Below are 18,914 nucleotides of genomic sequence, written 5' to 3'. Positions count from 1 at the left end.
GAAAGGTGAACCTCTCTTACCCTTCTTCTTTGGTAGCCACTTATCAGAATTTGTGATCTTACCTGAATTTGGCCAGGCATTTTAAATCTCAGACAGAGATCTCTAAAAATCAGTACCCTCTGGTGAACAAGATTTCCCGAGGATTCAGCATTAGCAGAGCCAGTGATGATTTTGGCATCTGAAACTGCTAAATGTTTGATGGATGGATGCTTGGAAGTACACACATTTCAGTGGAATGGCAGATGGGCTCCAGATACCTGGAGGATGTGTTGGCACATCAGTACCAAGGATATAGGCCAGAAGATCAGGAGAGTGTCCCTGAGGCCCCAAAGCAAGAAGCAGCCACTCCTCTTTATGACATATATCAGATAAGGCCATATAATGTTCACCAAAATGAGCACAACTAGGTCACTCTTGAATCTAAGAAATTACTTTGCTAGGAGGTTGATTGAGTAAAAGGCCTGAGGCCACAGATTGGGAGGAATTGATTTTCTCAAAGTCAGATTCCTTGTAAACAAAGGATGCTTGAACCCACTGGTCTAGGCAAGAATTTAGTCATTGGGAAGTTAAGGTGAAAAATAGCCTCGGGATCTAAAAGATAAAGTGCAGCCATTTGCTCGTGGATTTTAAGGTTACTCTGTTTTTTCTGTTTGGTGATTTGTCCGTTCTATGGGCTCCTTTGGCCTGATTCACTCAAACTCAAGGCAGACCAAAAAAAAAAAAAAAAAAAAAAAAAAAAAAAAAAAATCAAATCAAATCCCTGTGGTCTAAAGAAGGGAGTTGAAACAAAGCAGACACCTGCTGAACGTCCACTCCGTGGCAGGTGCTACTTTTCCGAGTCCCTCACTGCAAGCAGCGGGGGCAGGAGGCACTGTTGCCTGTAATTTTGACAGCAGTCCTGTGCAGGTCAGGATCTTATCCATCCCCCTGTTGGAGGAGATGATGTAACTGAGCTCCAGAGAGGCCAGGTAACGTGTTCTAGGTCACGTGCCTAATGAAGAGCAAAGCAGAGACTTAAATCTTGGCAGTTCTGCCTCCAAAGCCCATGCTCAGACCCATTCTGCCAGTGTTTCTCACCAGACCACCTAGGGCACCATTAGCCGCCTAGCTCAGGAGCAGGCTTCTTAAATGTGGACACCCGTGAGCCTCCTCTCTGCGCTCTACAAGCGGAGTGTCCAGCTGTTGGGACCCAGGAATCTATATTTTTTAATGAGGCTTCCAGGTAATTCTTCTATTCCCAGAAGTTGGGCACCACTGATCTTGCTACGGTGCCTCCTGAGGAGAATTCTTGATGAAGTGCAAGTCTTGAGATGAGGGGGCTCCCCACAGTCTCTGGTGAGGCTTAGGGTCAATGCAAAGGGCTGAGACCTCTATTCCCAGGAGGAGTGATTGGGGAAGTTCACACCAATGGGCATTTGGTCAGCTGGGAGGGTCCCTAACCCCACTCACACTGAGGAAGCCGCAGTCCAGCCAGGAGAGGGACAGTATGACTTACAGGGGTGAGGCTGACAAAGATGCTGTCACCTGCATTGACATCCAAGGGATCAGTGCAGAGAGGAATCAGAGGTTGCACAGCCCAGCACTTCTCACTCATTTTAAAGACCCGGGGAACTTAAGGCCACCCCGCTGGGCGATGACAGGGCCAGCGTAGAAGCCTCTGCCTTCTCTTTGTCCTTATCTCATCACCACTATGTCCCCAAAATATCTAGCCTGCTGCTCATGTGTAGAGAAGAATCTGACTTTATTTTCAACTACCCCATTACCCTGGAGGGAAAAGAACTGGATAACATCCATGTTTTAATTCTGACAAACTCACAACTGCTCACAGATAGTAGACACATGCCCATTTTATCCAGCAGGAAATAGCAGTATTTTTTTCTTCCCTGAGGGAAATAGGCCATTCTGAGGACTCTGAGGGAGAGCCCAGGTGCAATCATGGTCAGCAACTTGCTACTAGGAGCCGCTCACTTGCCTGCCCAAGGCCTTCCACAAAAGAACGACTTCAGTGTTTTCATGTATGCTGCAGGAGACGACACCCCCCCACCCTTCTTTGCATCAGAAAGGAAGATGGTCTGGGAAGGAGATCACATAACTGGTGTCCCTTCTAAGGGCAGCAAAGTACTCTGAGCCCCCCCTCACCCTCCCCGGGGCCACCAATCACTGGAAATGTTCCAGTTGTGTCACTTGAGCCACTTAGCTGTGACAGTGGCTGCAGCAAGATGAATGTGGCCTGGAGAGTCATGGGGCCCAAATTCAGGTGCCCATTTATTCATAGCTCACTGTGAGACCTTAGGCAGCCTACTGGGCTGGCCTTGCCTGCGTTAATGCGTGGAGAAAAGGAGAGCTGTACCACGAAGGCTGATAGTTTTCACAACCACACCAAAGACTGAAATTCTTTGAAAAAGATAAACAAGTCATCCCAGGGGCGCCTGGGTGGCTCAGTGGGTTAAGCCGCCGCCTTCGGCTCAGGTCATGATCTCAGGGTCCTGGGATCGAGTCCCACATCGGGCTCTCTGCTCGGCAGGGAGCCTGCTTCTCTCTCTTTCTGCCAGCCTCTCTACCTACCTGTGATCTCTCTCTGTCAAATAAATAAATAAAAAATCTTTAAAAAAAAAAAACAACAAGTCATCCCAGTGTGTTCAGACTTTAGTCACGTGCTACCCCCTGGCCACTGACCATATCTGTCAGTAACCGCTCACCTAGGTAACTTTCACTGAACAAGGATTGGCTGCCAGAACAAACATGATATGTCCCCATTTTGTGTAAATGAGGATTCTAAGAGCTAAGTAACCCAGTAGGTGTCTTTTCCAGTGCAGGAGTCAGAACAGGGGATGAGAGAAATGAACTCAGACTTGGACTGTTTCTGGATGAGCAGTTCTTGCTGCAGATTTAGTCCCCAGGGTCAATGCCATTGTGCGATCGCCGTGCCAAAGGTGGTTAGGAAAGTGGTTAGGCCCCTAATGGTTATTGTCATAGCCAGATAGGGAACCCTTGTTTGGCGCTTACTGAAAGTTAGCAGAGGTTGTGGGCTTATGGTAGCTGGGTCCTGACGTGTGCCCAGTAAAAGGTGGGAAATGTGTGCCGGGCCCTCAAAGGGTTCACAGTCTAGGAGGAGTATGGGCTTTGTGTAAATAGCCTTGCAACAGGGGGCAGTGTGCTGACGTCCTGGGGAGTCCAGTGTGCTGTGGGAACACAGGAGGGCAAGAGATGGCTTCTATTGGGTGTGGAAGGCATGACACTAGAGAAGAGACATAGAGACCTGGACTTTGTTGTAGACGGGGTCGTGGCCCTGCTGATCATGTCCATGCTCCTTCCCCAGAACCTGTAACATATCACCTGACGTGGCAGCAGGGACATTGCAGATGTGATTACGGTTATAGACCTTGAGATGGGGAGATTATCCTGGATTATCTGGTGGGGGGGGCGGTGCCCAAACTAACTACATGGATTCTTTAAAGCAGAGAACCTTTCTTGGCTGTGGTCAGAAGATGTGAGGATGGGAGAAGGGTCAGAGAGATCAATGTTGCTGGGTTTGAGGATGAGGAAGGGTAACAGGAACTAAGAAATATGGGCGGTCTCTAGAAGAAAGTGGAAAAGACAAAGAAACAGATTCTCTCAAATGTTCACAGCCCTGCTAATACCTTGATTTTAGCCCAGGGGGTCCCCAGCACAATTTGTAGCCTGTGATAGAAAACGAATATAGCCTTGGCGAATGGGATGTGGTAAGATAGACTATGACATGGAAGGTGAGGTTCCAGAGAAAAGAGCAAAGGGTCTGGGAAGAGAGCATAAGCAGAGCTGTCTGGTAGAGCTTTCTGTGATGATGGAAACTGTCTCCATCTGTGCTGACTAGTATGGTAGCTGCTAGCCACATGGGGCCCTTGAACACTTACCACATGGCTAGTGCAACTGAGGGATTGACTTTTCCATTTTGATTAATTAAAAATTAAATTTAGATAGCCATATACAGCAGGCAGCTGGGTGGCTCAGTGGGTTAAGCCTCTGCCTTCAGCTCAGGTCATGATCTCAGGATCCAGGGATTGAGCCCCTTATGGGGCTCTCTGCTCAGTGGGGAGCCTGCTCCCCCACTCCCGCCTGCCTCTCTGCCTACTTGTGATCTCTATCAAATATATATAAAAAAATTAAAAAATAAAAAGCCATAACAGCTAGCAGCAACTGTATTTGACATCACAGGCACAGAGAGCATTGTGTTTGAGAGATGAAGACCCTGCTTTCAATGTGCCACGCCCAGCACTTAGAACTTCTGCACATGTGGAGTCATGTAAACCTATCAATGAGCCTATGAGGTTGGCATTACTTATGGTGATCCCCATTTACCAGATGAGAGAACTAAGGCATGAAGAACCTGAATAACTTGTCCAGAATCAGACTGATAAGTGGTGGGCGATGCCGGGATTGAGTGTCAGAATTCCAGAGTCAACGCTCTGATCCATGGCAATCTTCTAACATTCTGCCGTACTATGCCATCCATGCCTCTTGCCACTGCATCATGCCATCATAAGGAATAAAGAATGTGACAGAAAGAGCATGGAGGGAGGAAAGGTCAGAATCCAGACCAGAATCCCACCTCTTCCACAGACTGGCTGGTGACCTTGGGGAGAAAAATAGAGGCTGCCATGAGGCAAGGGCAGGGGCAGGGGCAGGGAAGGCTTCCCTAGGGAGCGACATTTACTTGAAGTGCTTAAGGCAGAGGAAGAGTTGCCCTAGAAAGAGAGGGGATTGGTGTAGAGAGAGTTCCAGGTAGAGGGAATAGGTGTGAAAGCTTCAAGGGGAGGAAGAATATGATATATTCAAGGAAGTGAAAGTCGACCAGAATGACTGGAATCATGAGAGGAAGAGAAGGAGTGTCCAAGGTCAAGCGTGGAGAAACCGGCAGAGCCCAGAGAACACAGGGTCTGGTAAAATTGTGAATGCTTTTCCAAGGATCTGAATGTAGTCTAAAAAATTATACACAAATCTACTATATATTAATACATAAATGCACACACATATAGATGTAATCAAGTGTGAATCAGGAGGAAATGGTTTAACTTCATCAATAACCATCATTCTCAAGTTCTTCAGAATCCCTCAGGGAAAGCAGTAGCTTTCATACACAATGATTACTTTATATTTTCAAAGTGCTTTCCCATCCTTTGGATCTTCACTAATATCCTAGACAAAGGTAGAGGTTTTTATCTCTATTTTGCAATCAGGTGAATTAATTCTCAGAGAAAGGGACTTGCCCAAAGTCCCAGCTGGTTAGTGGCAGAGCTGAGTCTAGAATCCTTATTGCCTGAGTCTCTTCAAAGAGACCAAGTCCAGGAAAGAGGGACTCACAAGGCCCTCCATTCTGGCTCTCTGCACCACTCAGCCCTCTCCTCCCTTTGCCTTTACCTTTCGGATGCCATCATGCTTCATTTCAATCACGTGGAGGGTGTAGTTGGTCCGGCGTCCCTTCTCATTAAACTGCACATTTCCTGTCAAGCCTTCAAACCGCACCTGGAAAGGAAAGCCAAGTAGTGAGCTATGATCTCAGAAGTCCCACTTCTACTTGTTTGTTTTTTCTGTGGAAGCAAAAATCCAGAACCTGAGAAGCTTACATGGGGTGAGGTCTTGGAATAACATGGCTACTAAAAACCCTTGCTACTTCCCTGCCCATAGCAGACATCGCCATGACAGCACAGTTCTCTTTCCTACCAAACTGAGATTTATCCTGGAAACATTTTTTGTCTGGTGCCTTAAGCATATAGTAGCCATGGATCAAAGTAGATGCTAAGAAGAAATCTCTGCACCATCCCTAATAGAACAACCCCCATTATGACCATACTACAGATGGCACCGCCCCCCAGACACATGCCTTTTGTGGAGAAACAGGAGGAGGTCTGTGAAAGAAAGGGACCAGTGTGCCATTCCTGGTGAGTCAGGAGAAGCAGCAGCCTTACAATGCCTCAGGTTTTGAATATGGTTTCTTCGTTCCCTTGTGAGGCTGAGGAATAAAAATGTGGGAATCTGAAGACCTGGAACTGGGAATTTGACCCTGGGAAACCAAAGTGACCTTGGATGGTTCACCTCCCTAAGTCCCCCAGTTGCCAAAATTCCAGCCCTGTCTTCATGTTAAGACCAGAGCATGCAGGGCTTTAAAGAAGCCTCAGCTGGTTAAAACAAAATTTGTGTGGGGCGCCTGGGTGGCTCGGTGGGTTGGGCCGCTGCCTTCGGCTCGGGTCGTGGTCTCGGGGTCCTGGGGTCGAGTCCCGCGTCGGGCTCTCTGCTCGGCAGGGAGCCTGCTTCCTCCTCTCTCTCTGCCTGCCTCTCTGCCTGCTTGTGTACTCTCTGTCAAATAAATAAGTAAAGTCTTGAAAAAAAAAAAACAAAAAAAAACCAAAATTTGTGTTCAGCCCCAAATAGGCTGCATGGGATTTTTTTTCCACAAATGAGTCAGATCAAACTTTCGTGACCTCACATCTTCAAGATCGTATAAAAGGTCAAGTGGTCAGCATGTGAGATTCAAGAGCGTTAGGGCCAAGTCTGCCACTCTGTAGATGACCAGTAATTCTCACCCAAGTCTACCCTCCAGTGAAGGAAGAGTCTAGCTGTATGCCATCTGCTCTGGTACAAGAAAACACATTCTCTTACGGTGACCCACCACCATGTGTCCTTAGATCAGTGTGGCCTAAGGCCAGTGAGGTAAGTGTCTACCTGTCACCAATAGGAACCTGGCCCTATAACCCCATAATGTTTACTTCCCCCTTCAAATAGCTTAAAAGGAAGACTTACAGGGTTTTATTTTTTTCTGACAGCTCCTATGCCCTCAGAAGGTATAAGAATAGCTGGGGGTGGGTGTGTGTATTTGAGAGAAGGGGTGGGGGAGCAGAAAGAGAGAAAGATGGAGAGGGAGACTGACTGCTCTGAGGATGACCCTCTCATCACCTTCGGGTGTGAAGTCTCAGTGGGGAGGCCATGACAGCCCCAGAGCACTGAACAAATTATACAGCAAGCTCTTCACTCTCTCAGATGAAATCCTCACTCTGGAAAAGTCTAGGCTGGCTTTGCCTTTCAGAGAGAAAACAAAGCGCAGATCCTCCTAGGAAGAATGAGAGGGAGGGAGCCTTCCCAGTCCGTCAGCAACTTCTCTTTCTCACCTTCCCATCTCTTGTCCATCTCTGGCTTTCCCATTCATTCAGGTTCCGAGTACTGGTTTATGTAACTCATTTGGGAAAACAGACTGAGACACATGTGCAGATGACTGTTTTTCCCAAACAGAAAGAGGGGTGTCATTAATGATCCAAATGGGCATCTGTGCTTTGGCCCCAGTCTCACGTATCACATCGGTTATCAGTATGGCATATTAGTATAAATTGTGTAATATTTCTATGACTCAGTTTCCTCACTTGTTTAATGGGACCAACTAAGAGTTAATTATGTCTTAAGGTTGTTTTAAGGATTAAGTGAGATATTTTATGATCGATGCTGGCCCCGTGGTGAGTATTCAACAAAGACCAGCTGTTATTTTTATTGTTAGTAATAGATTCGATAAGAACTACCACCATTTGTCAAGTGTTTCATGTTTATGAAACACTTCCATGCCTATTCATCTTCATATACAGGAATCCTGAGTTATGCCATTTAGAGCTGATCTTCCCTTATGTGGGAGAAACCAGATCTCTGGAAGGTAAACTGATTTGTTCCAGACTTAAGACTTTCCAGGGTCAAAGGCAGGCCTAAAATCCAGGGCTTCTGTTACATTCCAGTATCTTCACTGATGATGCCAAGTGGCCTCTCAGACAGGGGACAGTGCTGTCTTTCTAGGCTCTGAAATGTGCCCGGCAGTATGATCTCCATGCCTCCCCGCTGTTTCCGCTGGGCATTTCCCCCGCCGTGCCCTGGTCATGCCTAATTACTCGGCCATGAGCAGGTCATTGAGCCTCCCTGTTTCTTGGTTTTCTCTTCAAAGAACGGAAGTGCTTCACATATTCCCTGGACATGAATGTTCCATGTAAAGTGTACATTATTTGAATGATGAGGATGACGAGGACGGTTGCTGCTATGACTATGAGGTAGAGGGCGCGTAAGACAAGTAAGATGACTTTAACATTGAAGCCTTCAGTCTGCTAAGATGTTATCTCAGAGCAGGGACTCTCTCAGCACAAATGGAGGTCTTGTCACTGTCATTTTTACAAGCCTTTCTCAGTTTCCAAAAGAAATCATTAGCAAAATTCTAGGCTCCATACCTGTGGGACTCTTGCATTGTCATGTGTTTTCACAGGAAGATGTTTATTTGACATTCAGAGAAACCCAGTAAGGAGCAAGAGCAGCAGTTACTTTGCCCATTTTACAGATAGGAGTATTGAGACTCTGAGCTTATGGCACTTGGGTTCAGGATTTACAGTAAGTCGTGAGAGGTATGGGGCAGCTGGAGGCTCTTACCATCTAGTTGGGGAGAAGCCAAGACTTACAAATGCTGAAATAAATTAAAGCATGAAAAAGGAGATATCCCAGAATCACCCTTCCATGATGGCAGAGCAAGGAGAGGTCAACTGAATGGCTCAACCCAAAACCATTTATGTGGACGGTCTGAATTCATAGTCAGAAGCAGCAGCTTCTCAGAAACGTCCACTTCGGGCCAGTCAGGAAACTGCTGTCCTATCCGTCACGGCTGAGTTTCTTGGCCCTCAGCCCCCCATCACCCATCCGAGGGAGACTGGGGTCAGACTGAGTTTCCCCTTAGTTCTTGCTTCCTGGAACTCCCATCGCCATCCTGGCGCCTGCCAGCTCCCTCTGTGAAAAACAGAAAATTAGCTGTGCTTTCCTGCAAGTGCCGTTGAGGGTCAGCTCAGAGTCTGCTGCCAATGAGATGCTAAAGGACAGCCTTTCTTTCCTGCCTGGTGCCTGAAGAATGCTGGGTGGTGTCTCCAGTGTTTGAGGTATCAACACTGCAGATTTCTTCACCCCCTATTCCTGGGGGAGGCAGCAGAGATGTTCTGGACCCAGGGCTTCTGTAACCTCTTTGTGGCTGCCTTTCAGGTGGATCCCGTCCTCTTGGCCCCTCCTCCTGAGTGCCCACTGGGTGTGGGACTAGGTCCCAGTGGACCACATTCTGTTTATTCTGGCCAGGGCAAGTCAGGATCCCTCTGAGCTCCCACTTACCCATCTGTACAATGGGAAGAAGAACTTGGCCTTAATTATCTCATTCAGTTGCCCCCATGTTCAAAGAAGTTTTTACATTCTTCTTTCTTTTCTTTTTCTTTTCCTTTTTTGTTTTGTCTCATTTTGTTTTATTTTGAGCCTTGTGACAAGCCAATGAGACAGGCAGTGTTAAAAGAATTACGTACATTTAGGAGATGAGGAAATCAGTGCCAGAAAAGTTGAGCAGTTAGTCCAAGAACTTCAAGCTAGAGCTTGGTGGAGTCACGGTGAGAACCCAGCTCTTCTCTTCCTAACTCCCTAACAGCCAGGTACGATGTCCTGACTCTGGTCTCTTGCTGGATATGATTTATATCTCTACCCACACCCTCCAAAGCCCAATGCACTCTTTGTTTGAATTTATCCTTCCTTTAAGGCTTTCATGACCATCCATCTCAGTTGGCTTGGGCTAGTTTCAGTCTACATCTCTTGTTCAGGAATAACTGGTAATAGCTTTCTCTCTTTTACTCGTAAGTGTCCCGGTTTGGATAATAAATTATATGGTCTCCGTACTTAAAGTCCCAGTCCCATTCTTATAGGAAGCCGTGTTGATGTCCACATTCCTCAGTCATGGCATTCTGTTGTGACCATCCAAAGGACTGAGAGCGTGGCTGTGTTATTTAGCCCTTAATCCACACTTTTATAGCTAGCATTTCTTGAGTTTGTCTTCCGTTGAAAAATGGGTCTTGAGTCCTGAAAGGCAGGAACTGTGTCTTATACCCCCAATGCCCACACCACCCCAGATCTTAGCTGGCAGAATGCTGGAGATGCCTTCACTTTGATATGCTTGATCACTGGCTGACAGGTTGCAAACACAAAGACTAAGAAGTATGATTATTATTTAGGGAAACTATTCTTCACCTGAAGTCTTGGGATGGGCTTCTAGGAGTGTACATCGTCCTCTGTCTCCTTGTCATACAAAAATGGATGAATCTACATGTGTACATTTTTCTGGGAAAAAGAGTCTAGAGCTTTTAAAAGTCATATCCTCGATGGGCCTACGACATCCAAATGCTAACAGCCTGACTCAGGGAGCTGGTTCTTTTCTGCCAGCCAGAAGCTGACTTATGGGCACCCAAATGTCCACTCCTTCCTGGAGCACTGGGGCTTTCCAGGACGTGGGCTCATTAGTATTCTGAACGGCTCCCCAGCTGTCAGGCATGGGGCAGGCAGGCAGCTGGTTACCTTCACTCTGCTGCTGGGGAAATTACAGCAGGATGAGCTTATGGGGGTGCACAGATACTATTCAAGGGCATGTGCTATTGCTAGCTGGACCACTGTGTCTCCCCTGCTGGCCCAGACCTCCGAGACTTCAGAGTAGTTACATACACACAGTGAGTAGCAAGTCGATGGGGGTTGGAGTTCCAATTTTAATGTTTTACCACTAACCAGCTATGTAATTTTGGGAAATTTAAAAAATACCTCTGAAGCTCATTTGTTCCATTTATAAAGCACAATTAATAAAACTAGCTACCTCAGAGTATCGATTCAATGAGACCAAACATGTAAAGTATGTTGAGAACCTCATGTACCTAGGAACCCCTCAACACACCAGAGCTGGCTGTACCATTCTTTTTAGAATGATGGGCTTATCCTTCAGCCCTAAGTCACATGCAGCCTAGTTCTCACACAAGTTGAACACTACAGGCCTCTTTCCAATGTGAGGCCTGAAGGCCGGTGGTTAGGGCAGCAGAGACCTGAGCCCTCAACCATGGGTTCCACAGGCAGTCAGTGGGATTTACCTTGCCTGCTGTGGGCATGCAGTTGCTCCCCAGTGGCGTGAGTTTTTCAAGAGTTGGGTCTAGAAGATGAAAGGTCTGGACAGTGGCTGTGATTGTGTGGAAGGCCCTAGAGCTCCATATGTCCAAGCAAAGGCTCAGGGGTCCACAGGACAGGCCTGAGGCAGGAGGAGGATGGATGTCTCCTCCAGTCTCTGCTGCTAAGCTGTTGTGTGACCCTGGTTGAGTTACTGCCCACTCGGGGTCAGCTACCTCAACTATAAAGTAAGAGAAAATGGAAGTCAGTATTCTCTAAGGTCTCATTCATCAATAGATTCTTGTGATTGTAGATTTGTGTGTGTGTGTGATTGTAGATTCTTAACAAAGATTTAAAAAGGAATCTGTTTGAATAGCTGATCTTAGGATCAGAATGTTGGGGTTTTGTGTTTATGGCTAGTTCTCTACCCCCGCCAGGTCACCCCCCAATAGAGGCTGAAGAGAGTTTCTTGGGGGTAGGTCTTGCCTTCTCTTATCTCCAGTAGTTGGCCCCAGACGAGAACACACAACAGCCTCTCAGGGAACAGCTGACTGGCTGCCAGGGAGGCAGACACATGTCTTGACTTAAAGACAGTATGAAAGAGGTCATATTCTTTTGACTAAGGCACTTGCCTCCTGCCAAGCCCCACTGAAGACAGAAGTGGAGGACTGAGTATCCTTGACAATCAGAAAGATGTGGTTTAGACCCTAAGAGAGAAAAAGAGGCTTAGAACGCTTGGAGCCAGTTGAAACTTGGGAGTGATCTCTCCATCTTCCTCATTGCCATGGGAAAGGAAAGGGAAGTGTGTAGGAAATCTGAATGAGTATTTCAAGGTCGCTCAGAAAGCCAGGGGCCCAGCTGGGCTTGGAGCCCAGCTCTCCTGCCTCCCAGCTCAGAGCCCTTCTTGCCACCCACATTGCCTCCTAGGCTTTGTCACTGTTATGGTGGTGTCCGAATAAACTCCTGACAGGGACGTAATTAAGATGGGAGAGGCAAAAGGAGCTGGAAGGGTGGTGAAGCCGAGGGCAAGTCCCTGGGACCTTCTGAAACCAGTCTCACATTGCAAACAGAATCTGTCTCGACTGTGAAGTCAGGAAGAGCATTTTAAATAAGCCAGAAGGCGGATGCTGCATCTTTGGCCATCACCCGGAAGCTGCCCGATGTCTGCTGTCAGACCCCTTAGCGTGTTCCTCCTATAGTCACATGGCTGCTGCTTTGCTTCTTTCCAAAGGACAGAACTACATGTTCTCCTCCATGTAAAGGCATTTCATCCAGGCAGAGGAACAGCTGGTGATGTTCCTTTCTCATCTCTTTCTCCAGGTTGTGAAATATCCTAGCTGCGCACGTGTGGTTGGAAAACAAATGGGGGTGGTTGTGCATTTTGCTCTACATTTCTCCCTCATTCAGAAATGTTCCTCTTCTCCCGTGGGAGCCCCAATTCACCTTCTGTTGAATGTAGTCTTAAAAGTAAAACTGGTCTTATCCAGGCAAGTCCATTAGATGGGGCGGAGGGTGGGTCATGAGTGGCCTCTGCATGTAAATATTTCGCCGCTGCTGGCTTGCCACTGTGCCTAATACTCTGACATTCTTTTGAGCTGGCACTACCCTCTTTGCCCAGGCCCCTCTGGAAATACAGCCTTCCTATTGGGAGGCATCAGAGGCACCATACGGTGTTATCTATTCATCTGTAGTTCAAGAATCACAGCCTGGACTCGAGGTGTTTCTAGAGACTTCAAGAGACTTCCGGAAGCTCTGAGAGTGATAAAGCTGAGGACAAGCTCCCCAAAACTTCCAAACCAGGAATGTTAAATACATGCCTATGTGTGCCACTTTCTCATCCAGCTTGCACAGCAGATGTCTCATTAATTTAATATTTATACTCTTCCCTGTTGAATCTAGATTCAGCCTAAGGATCCTTTGCATAGCCAGTTGATTGGAATGGGCATGGCCATTTTCTTCCTCTGTTGTTTAACTGTTCTTCAGTGCAAGCAAAATTGATGAATGCAGTGCTGAGAAGCAAGACAATAGGATCACAAGTACTGAGAAACTTTGTCAGAGTCCCGTCATGAAATGTGCTCATGGAGCAAAGGTAATGAAGACAGCCAGAATACCATGGCATGAGTGAGGGATCTCCAGGAGACTGCTAAAATGGTTGGATTTCAACCCTATGTATTTCAAGTCCCCTTTCCAACTGCAGAAGCCCTGGCTTTCCTTTTCAGCATAAGTCCTAAGCAGAAAATACAGCTTTTACACTATTGGGAATTCCATACTATTTTTTAAAAAACTTTTATTTATTTTAGACAGAGAGAGAGAGTCTCCTGAAGCAGACTCCCCTAAGTGGGCAGCCGATGCTGGGCTTGATCCTATGACCCTGAGATCATGACCTGAGCCCAAATCAAGAGTCAGCTGCTCAGCCAACTGAGCCACCTAGGTGCCCCAGGAACTCCATATTATCTTTTAAAAAATTTCTACCTGAGCTTCCATGTATGCCAGGAGCTGCCAAAACAATGCCGTGGTCGTCCAAACTTCAGGCATGCTCTCTATCTTTTCTCTTACACAGCTCCACCCCACCTGAAACGGATGCTGAAATCCCCTACAAGGCTCCCATGAGAAGGGGCAGCCTCTGCCCGCCTCACCTGCTGCAGAGCTCTCTGGATGTCGATCCCCTGGCCCCACGGCACAGCTGGGTTAGCCAGGCAGTCCCCAGCATTCCCTCGGCGGGATATATCGATTCTCTGCCTCCGCAGGCTCTGAAAAGCCTCAGCCATCACCTTCACCCCGTCATAGGTGAGCGCAGAGGTGTACTGGTGGGAGGAACAGAGACAGTTAGGTGTCAGGGAAAGCTGACAGGAAGGCAGGTGGGAGCTCTGTCTGGGAGAATGTTTCCTGGTGCTGAGAACGCCAGCAGGGTTGGGCATGGGGGGTGGAGGGAGCTGGGAAAGGTGGGGGGGAAGTGAGGGGGTGGGCACTCGGAAGTGTCTGTGCCTCACATGGGGGCTGCTGCTCCTCCTCATTAACCCATCTTGCCAGTTGTGAGCTCCATGTTGCCAGTTGTGACTTTCCAAGGGAAACCAGAATTCTAGATTTTTGTGTGCCATCTTGCAATTTTAAAATGTTGGTTCAACTGGAAAAAGAATGCATGCAGTAAATGCAGCACATCTATAGTTCTGATACAGTCCATGGAAAACCAGTTGGTTTTCTCTGTGTTACAGTCACCAGTTGGGAACCAAGAGGAACTATTTATTCCACTATCTCTTGTGGCAGTAAAAGAAGAAAAAATAATCCAAGAAAGGTAAGCTCTTTATTATTTCGCACGTGCCTCACAAGTGGCAGGTTTATATTCTGCACGCTTTCCCCTTGTGCTTATTCATGATAACTCTCAATTTCTCCCCTTTTGCCTAAAAGGGAGATAACAAAGCAGGATAACCATCCAGGACACTATTTTCTGGCTTTGGAACTCATGTCTGTCTTCTTCATTAATTTGTCCCCAGTCCTAGCTTGTTCTCTGGCACATTTTAAGTTCATAACAGAGAGCTGTAGAACGAATATATGAATATTTTTTCAGTTTTTGAGTATGAGTCTTTCACATTTTAAGAGAAAAATATAGGTATTACATTTAATAATTTTTATAATTTCCAATCTTTTGGAAGTTGGGCAGGGTATTCACATGTTAACTGGCGTTGGTTTGTTCATGCTTTAAAGTACATTTGTGATTTTGTTTGCTTAAGCTCATATTGAAATAAATCTTCATTTTTTAAGCTTTTATTTAAATTCCAGTTAACATACAGGGTAATATTATTTTCAGGTGTAGAATTTAGTGATTCAGCACTTCCATACAACACCCAGTGCTCATCACAACCAGTGCACTCCTTAGTCCCCATCACCTGTTTTGCTCATCACCCCCATCCCCCTCCACGTCCCCTCTGGTAACCCCCAGTTTGTTCTCTATAGTTAAGAGTCTATTTCATGGTTTGCCTCTTTTCCTCTATACTCATTTGTGTCTTAAATTCCACATATGAGTGAAATCATAGGGGATATAAATCTTCATTTTTGAATTGCTGAATCAGTTTGAGCAAGAGTGGGGTGAGAAGCAGTGGTTTGCTATTTGCAAAAAGAAATTGACCAAGTGGCAAGAGAAGGTTGCCAAGGATTCCCTGTTTGCACCAGATAAACAAATTTGGCCTTGGTATCCTCTACACAGTGTTCCACACAGCCTCTGCCAAGCTACTGGGTCTGACATGGGAAAGAAAAACTACCTGCTATCCTTATTCTAAACCACTATCGAATAGCAAACAAAATATATTTTGGCTGTAGGATTTAGGGCTTCATGGCTGGGGAGTGAAGGGGAGATGGCCTACATAACTGGGAGTTAACGCTCTGAGGCAGAGATGAGCTGGATATTGCTTAGATTTCTCTGATTTTTAGCTGGGTATGTGGCTGACCAGATAAAGGGCTAGTTCCCTGCACAACTCAAGAAGGCTCCATCCACAAAGAAATGAATACAAACAGCATCCCCCCAATCCAGACCTGTGCAATATGAAGGCCGTGCCAGAACAGAGACATCATTTGCCAGCTTCCCCTAGAGCTAGCTGGGGCTAGGTTTCTAAGATGTGGTCAAAAGCATGTGAGGAGGAGATTTATGTGACTTCTGAAAGAGGCTCTTAAAAAAAGCCATTGTGCTTTTTATTTTCCTTTTCACTTTCCTGCTGGATGGAATACTGAGTTAATGGTTGGAGCCTCAGCAGCCATTTTGGGCTATAAGGCAGAAGCCATATCCTGAGGATAGCAGAAGAGGAAATAGAGAAAGGTTCAGTGTTTGACAGGTCTGAAGCCAGTATGCAAGACCTGGATTGATGACTTCTGAATTTTGCTTATAAAAGAGAGAAACAAAATATTTATCTTGTTTAAATCATTGTCATTCTGGATTGTCCAACCCTTACAGCATACTCTTAATTTTTATGTATATATTTTCCTTAGCTTGCTCCTTTTAGAAAGCTATCCTTTCCTAAAGTCTAAGATTACCCAGAAATCTGGGGCAGGAGAAGGGACCAGATTGGTCCTTTGCTGTTTGCTGCCTATCCCCTCACCTTAGGTCTCTTCCAGTCCACCCGGGTGTGGTCTCGAGCATCGCTGTTCTTCCACTGCTGCATGATCTTGGCTGGGATGGTATCTGTGTAGTTCACCAACTGGAAACCTGTCACATTTGCTCCACTCTCCTTGAATTTGTTTAAGTCAATATCCATGAAACCCTGTGCAGGGAGGAGGGGAAAGAAGTCAGACCATGCTGCCTGGATAAATCAGTTGAATCATGCTAGAGGATCACAGGATTTCCATGATGTTCCATAAGGTGAAACTGGCTGAATGGAGAGATGTGTGTACCTCCCTTCCTTCTGAAGGTTATCACTTAACTTGTACACAGTTAGCACAGTGGTTAACTGCATTTGCTGAGAAACCAGCCGTGCCTAGGTTGAAGTGCTGGCTCTGCCATTTACAGCCCTTAAACTACCTTGGACTAAGTTGCCTGATGGTTTCTTGTCTGAATAATGAAGGTTAGGAAGTTGGGGAGAAAAAGCGATGTGATGGCATGTCAAGTGTGTGGTACAGACTGAATGGGGTTACTATGATGCCACAAATATGGAATAGAACAGACACATAAGGAGGGAACTCTGTACTGTACCACCCATATCCCCACCCTTTTGAGAGAAGAAGAGTCTGAAGTCCATCAGGAGGAAGTTCCTATAGGCTCCCAGAGGTCACCAGCAAGTCTGTGGAAGGGGTAGGATTCTGGTCTGGATTCTGACCATCCCTCCCTCCATGTTCTTTCCACAGACTAGCTCTTCCCTCCCCAGTGAGGCCTGATCAGTTCCAACATCCACAAAGGATCCTTTACCAGGAATAAATCTTTCCTTCCCATTTGGTGAGATGCAATCAAATTCAGGAGGCCTTTGACTTAAAAGGGAAACCTGGCATTTGTATAATGTATTCCACAGTGCACAGAACTTTCATATCTGTGGCCTGTTTTACTTGATGACTTTATAAGGTAGAAATTCTGTGTCTATTTTCCATACAAAGAAACAGAGACAAAGTGGAAGAATTGATCACCAAGTCATCCAGTGAGTCAATGGCAGAGCAAGGGCCAGAACTAAGGTCTTCTGGAGGTCTTTACTCCTCATTCAACAACCATTTTTGAGAACCTCTGGTGCACTATTCTAACAGTGAATAAAAAGAGTTCTTATGAAGCTTACACTCTAGACAATAAACAAGTAAATATGTAGCATAGTATATACAGTGAAGTCCTATGATACCATCCAAGTCTCTTAATTTCTCATTGAGTTAGTTCCTTGTTTAAAAGATCTAGTCATAAACAACTCCAAGATACTCCCCCCACCCCCCACCAGGTGCCTCTATAGTTCTGATTGTTTATTATTTGTATTTTATAGATAACCTAAGCTCAGTTCTCCTCAGAGCCTTCGTCCTAGGTATTCTCTCTGCCTCGAAGTGTGCTTTCTTTGGCTGGCTTCTTTCTGTCTTTAGGATCTCAGCCAATATGCAGTTTCTTCAGAAAAGTCTTTTCCTGGCCCCTTACCTAAAGATCCAATTCCTACCCTGTGGTAGATGTGATCAGTAAGTACCTGCTCATTTCCACTCCCCTTCATACACTGATATTTTACTTTTTATGAAAAAGGATTTTATTTATTTGAGAGAGAGAGAGCATAAATGGGAGGGAGGTGCAGAGGGAGAGGAAGAAGCAGACTTCCTACTGAGCAGGGAACCTGATGCACGGCTTGATCCCAGGACCCTGAGATCGTGATCTGAGCTGAAGACAAATGCTTAACCGACTGAGCCACCCAGACACACTGATATTTCACTTTCTACACTAACTGCAAATCCCTATTATTTCAACCCTGTGGGAATTAATACACTCAGGGCAGCACTCAACCAATGATAGATGAAAAGATAATAGGTAAATACTCCAGAATCCTGTCCCTGGAGGCTGGGCGTGAGGGGACACAGCAGAGACAACCCTGAAGCTGGTTCCATACTGATGTCCAGAGTTCCTTTAAGGGATCAGGCTCCCACAGGGGTACGTATCATGATTGTGCACTTTACTGGATGCCATCCTGTTCCTTCCCAACTTCCTGGATTCCCTAATTGGCACCCAAAGAAACCACTTGTACTTGAATCCTTGTCTTAAGTTGTGCTTTTAGAAAAAAACAGTTAAGTCATCCCACCACCCAATCCAGCCAGTTCCTTCTCAGAGCCCTGTTTGAGTTTCTCCAGGGTGTTTATCCCTGTGTGAGACAATCTCTTTTACTCATTTGGTCCCTTGTCTTCCTCCTCCCATTGGAGTATTGGCTCTATGAGGACAGGGACATTTTCTGTTTTATTCATTGATGTGTCCTGGCATCTAGAGCAATGCCTGGTACAGATCAGATGCTCAATACATGTTTGCTGTGTGAATGAATAAAAACAAGAGACTTTCTTAAGCAAGAATGCTAATTAGGCAGGGGAAATATGATAAGCGGGCAGTAAATGCCAGTGGATGATATTAATTGATTAGAAAGAGAAGCTCAGGTTAACTCTTCCCATAGCCACAGTTTATAGATTTTCACAGGGGTCTACTGATTTGCACAGTGGTCTAGCAAGTTGTTGGTACAGATGGAATCAGAATATATACTTGAAGACATTATACCACCTAAGAGAAATCCCACGACTGGTTAAAAGCTAATGCACAGTTGAGAAATTTCTCATCATTTTTAGAGAACTTTAAAAAGAACATCTTGTCCCTAAACTAACTATTGAGAGAATCAAATGGGAATTCTCTCCTACAGTCATCTTCTGTCACTTGAAAATGTATAACCAGCTCTTGGGCATTTTGTACTAACTGCCCCCATCTTGAACATAATGGGGGCCACAGTAAATGGCAGAGTTTATTCGAATGTAAATGTCACTCACTTCCATCACCAGAATGTCTG

The 18,914-nt window shown here is 45.9% G+C and overlaps 1 protein-coding gene across 3 annotated transcripts in view; it reads right to left on the bottom strand.

The window, feature by feature from the left end:
- The window catches only part of GRIA1 (glutamate ionotropic receptor AMPA type subunit 1), a 306,080-nt gene that overhangs the window by 106,873 nt on the left and 180,293 nt on the right, over positions 1–18,914 (bottom strand). For all 3 annotated transcript variants that reach the window (XR_009353810.1, XM_059174100.1, XM_059174099.1), the window contains exons 6-8: positions 16,026–16,187; positions 13,575–13,742; positions 5,398–5,502 (exon numbers count right to left, since the gene is read on the bottom strand). Coding sequence is in view for 2 of the 3 variants with exons in the window: in XM_059174100.1 (XP_059030083.1) it covers positions 5,398–5,502; positions 13,575–13,742; positions 16,026–16,187 (435 nt within the window). In the remaining variant the exon portion in view is untranslated. The remainder of the gene's footprint in view (positions 1–5,397; positions 5,503–13,574; positions 13,743–16,025; positions 16,188–18,914) is intronic.

Source organism: Mustela lutreola, chromosome 5 (assembly GCF_030435805.1).
Source record: "Mustela lutreola isolate mMusLut2 chromosome 5, mMusLut2.pri, whole genome shotgun sequence".
In the NCBI taxonomy this organism is placed as follows: Eukaryota; Metazoa; Chordata; class Mammalia; order Carnivora; family Mustelidae; genus Mustela; species Mustela lutreola.
The sequence above is the reverse complement of the archived record's forward strand: the minus strand, read 5'-3'. Positions and strand labels throughout refer to the sequence as shown.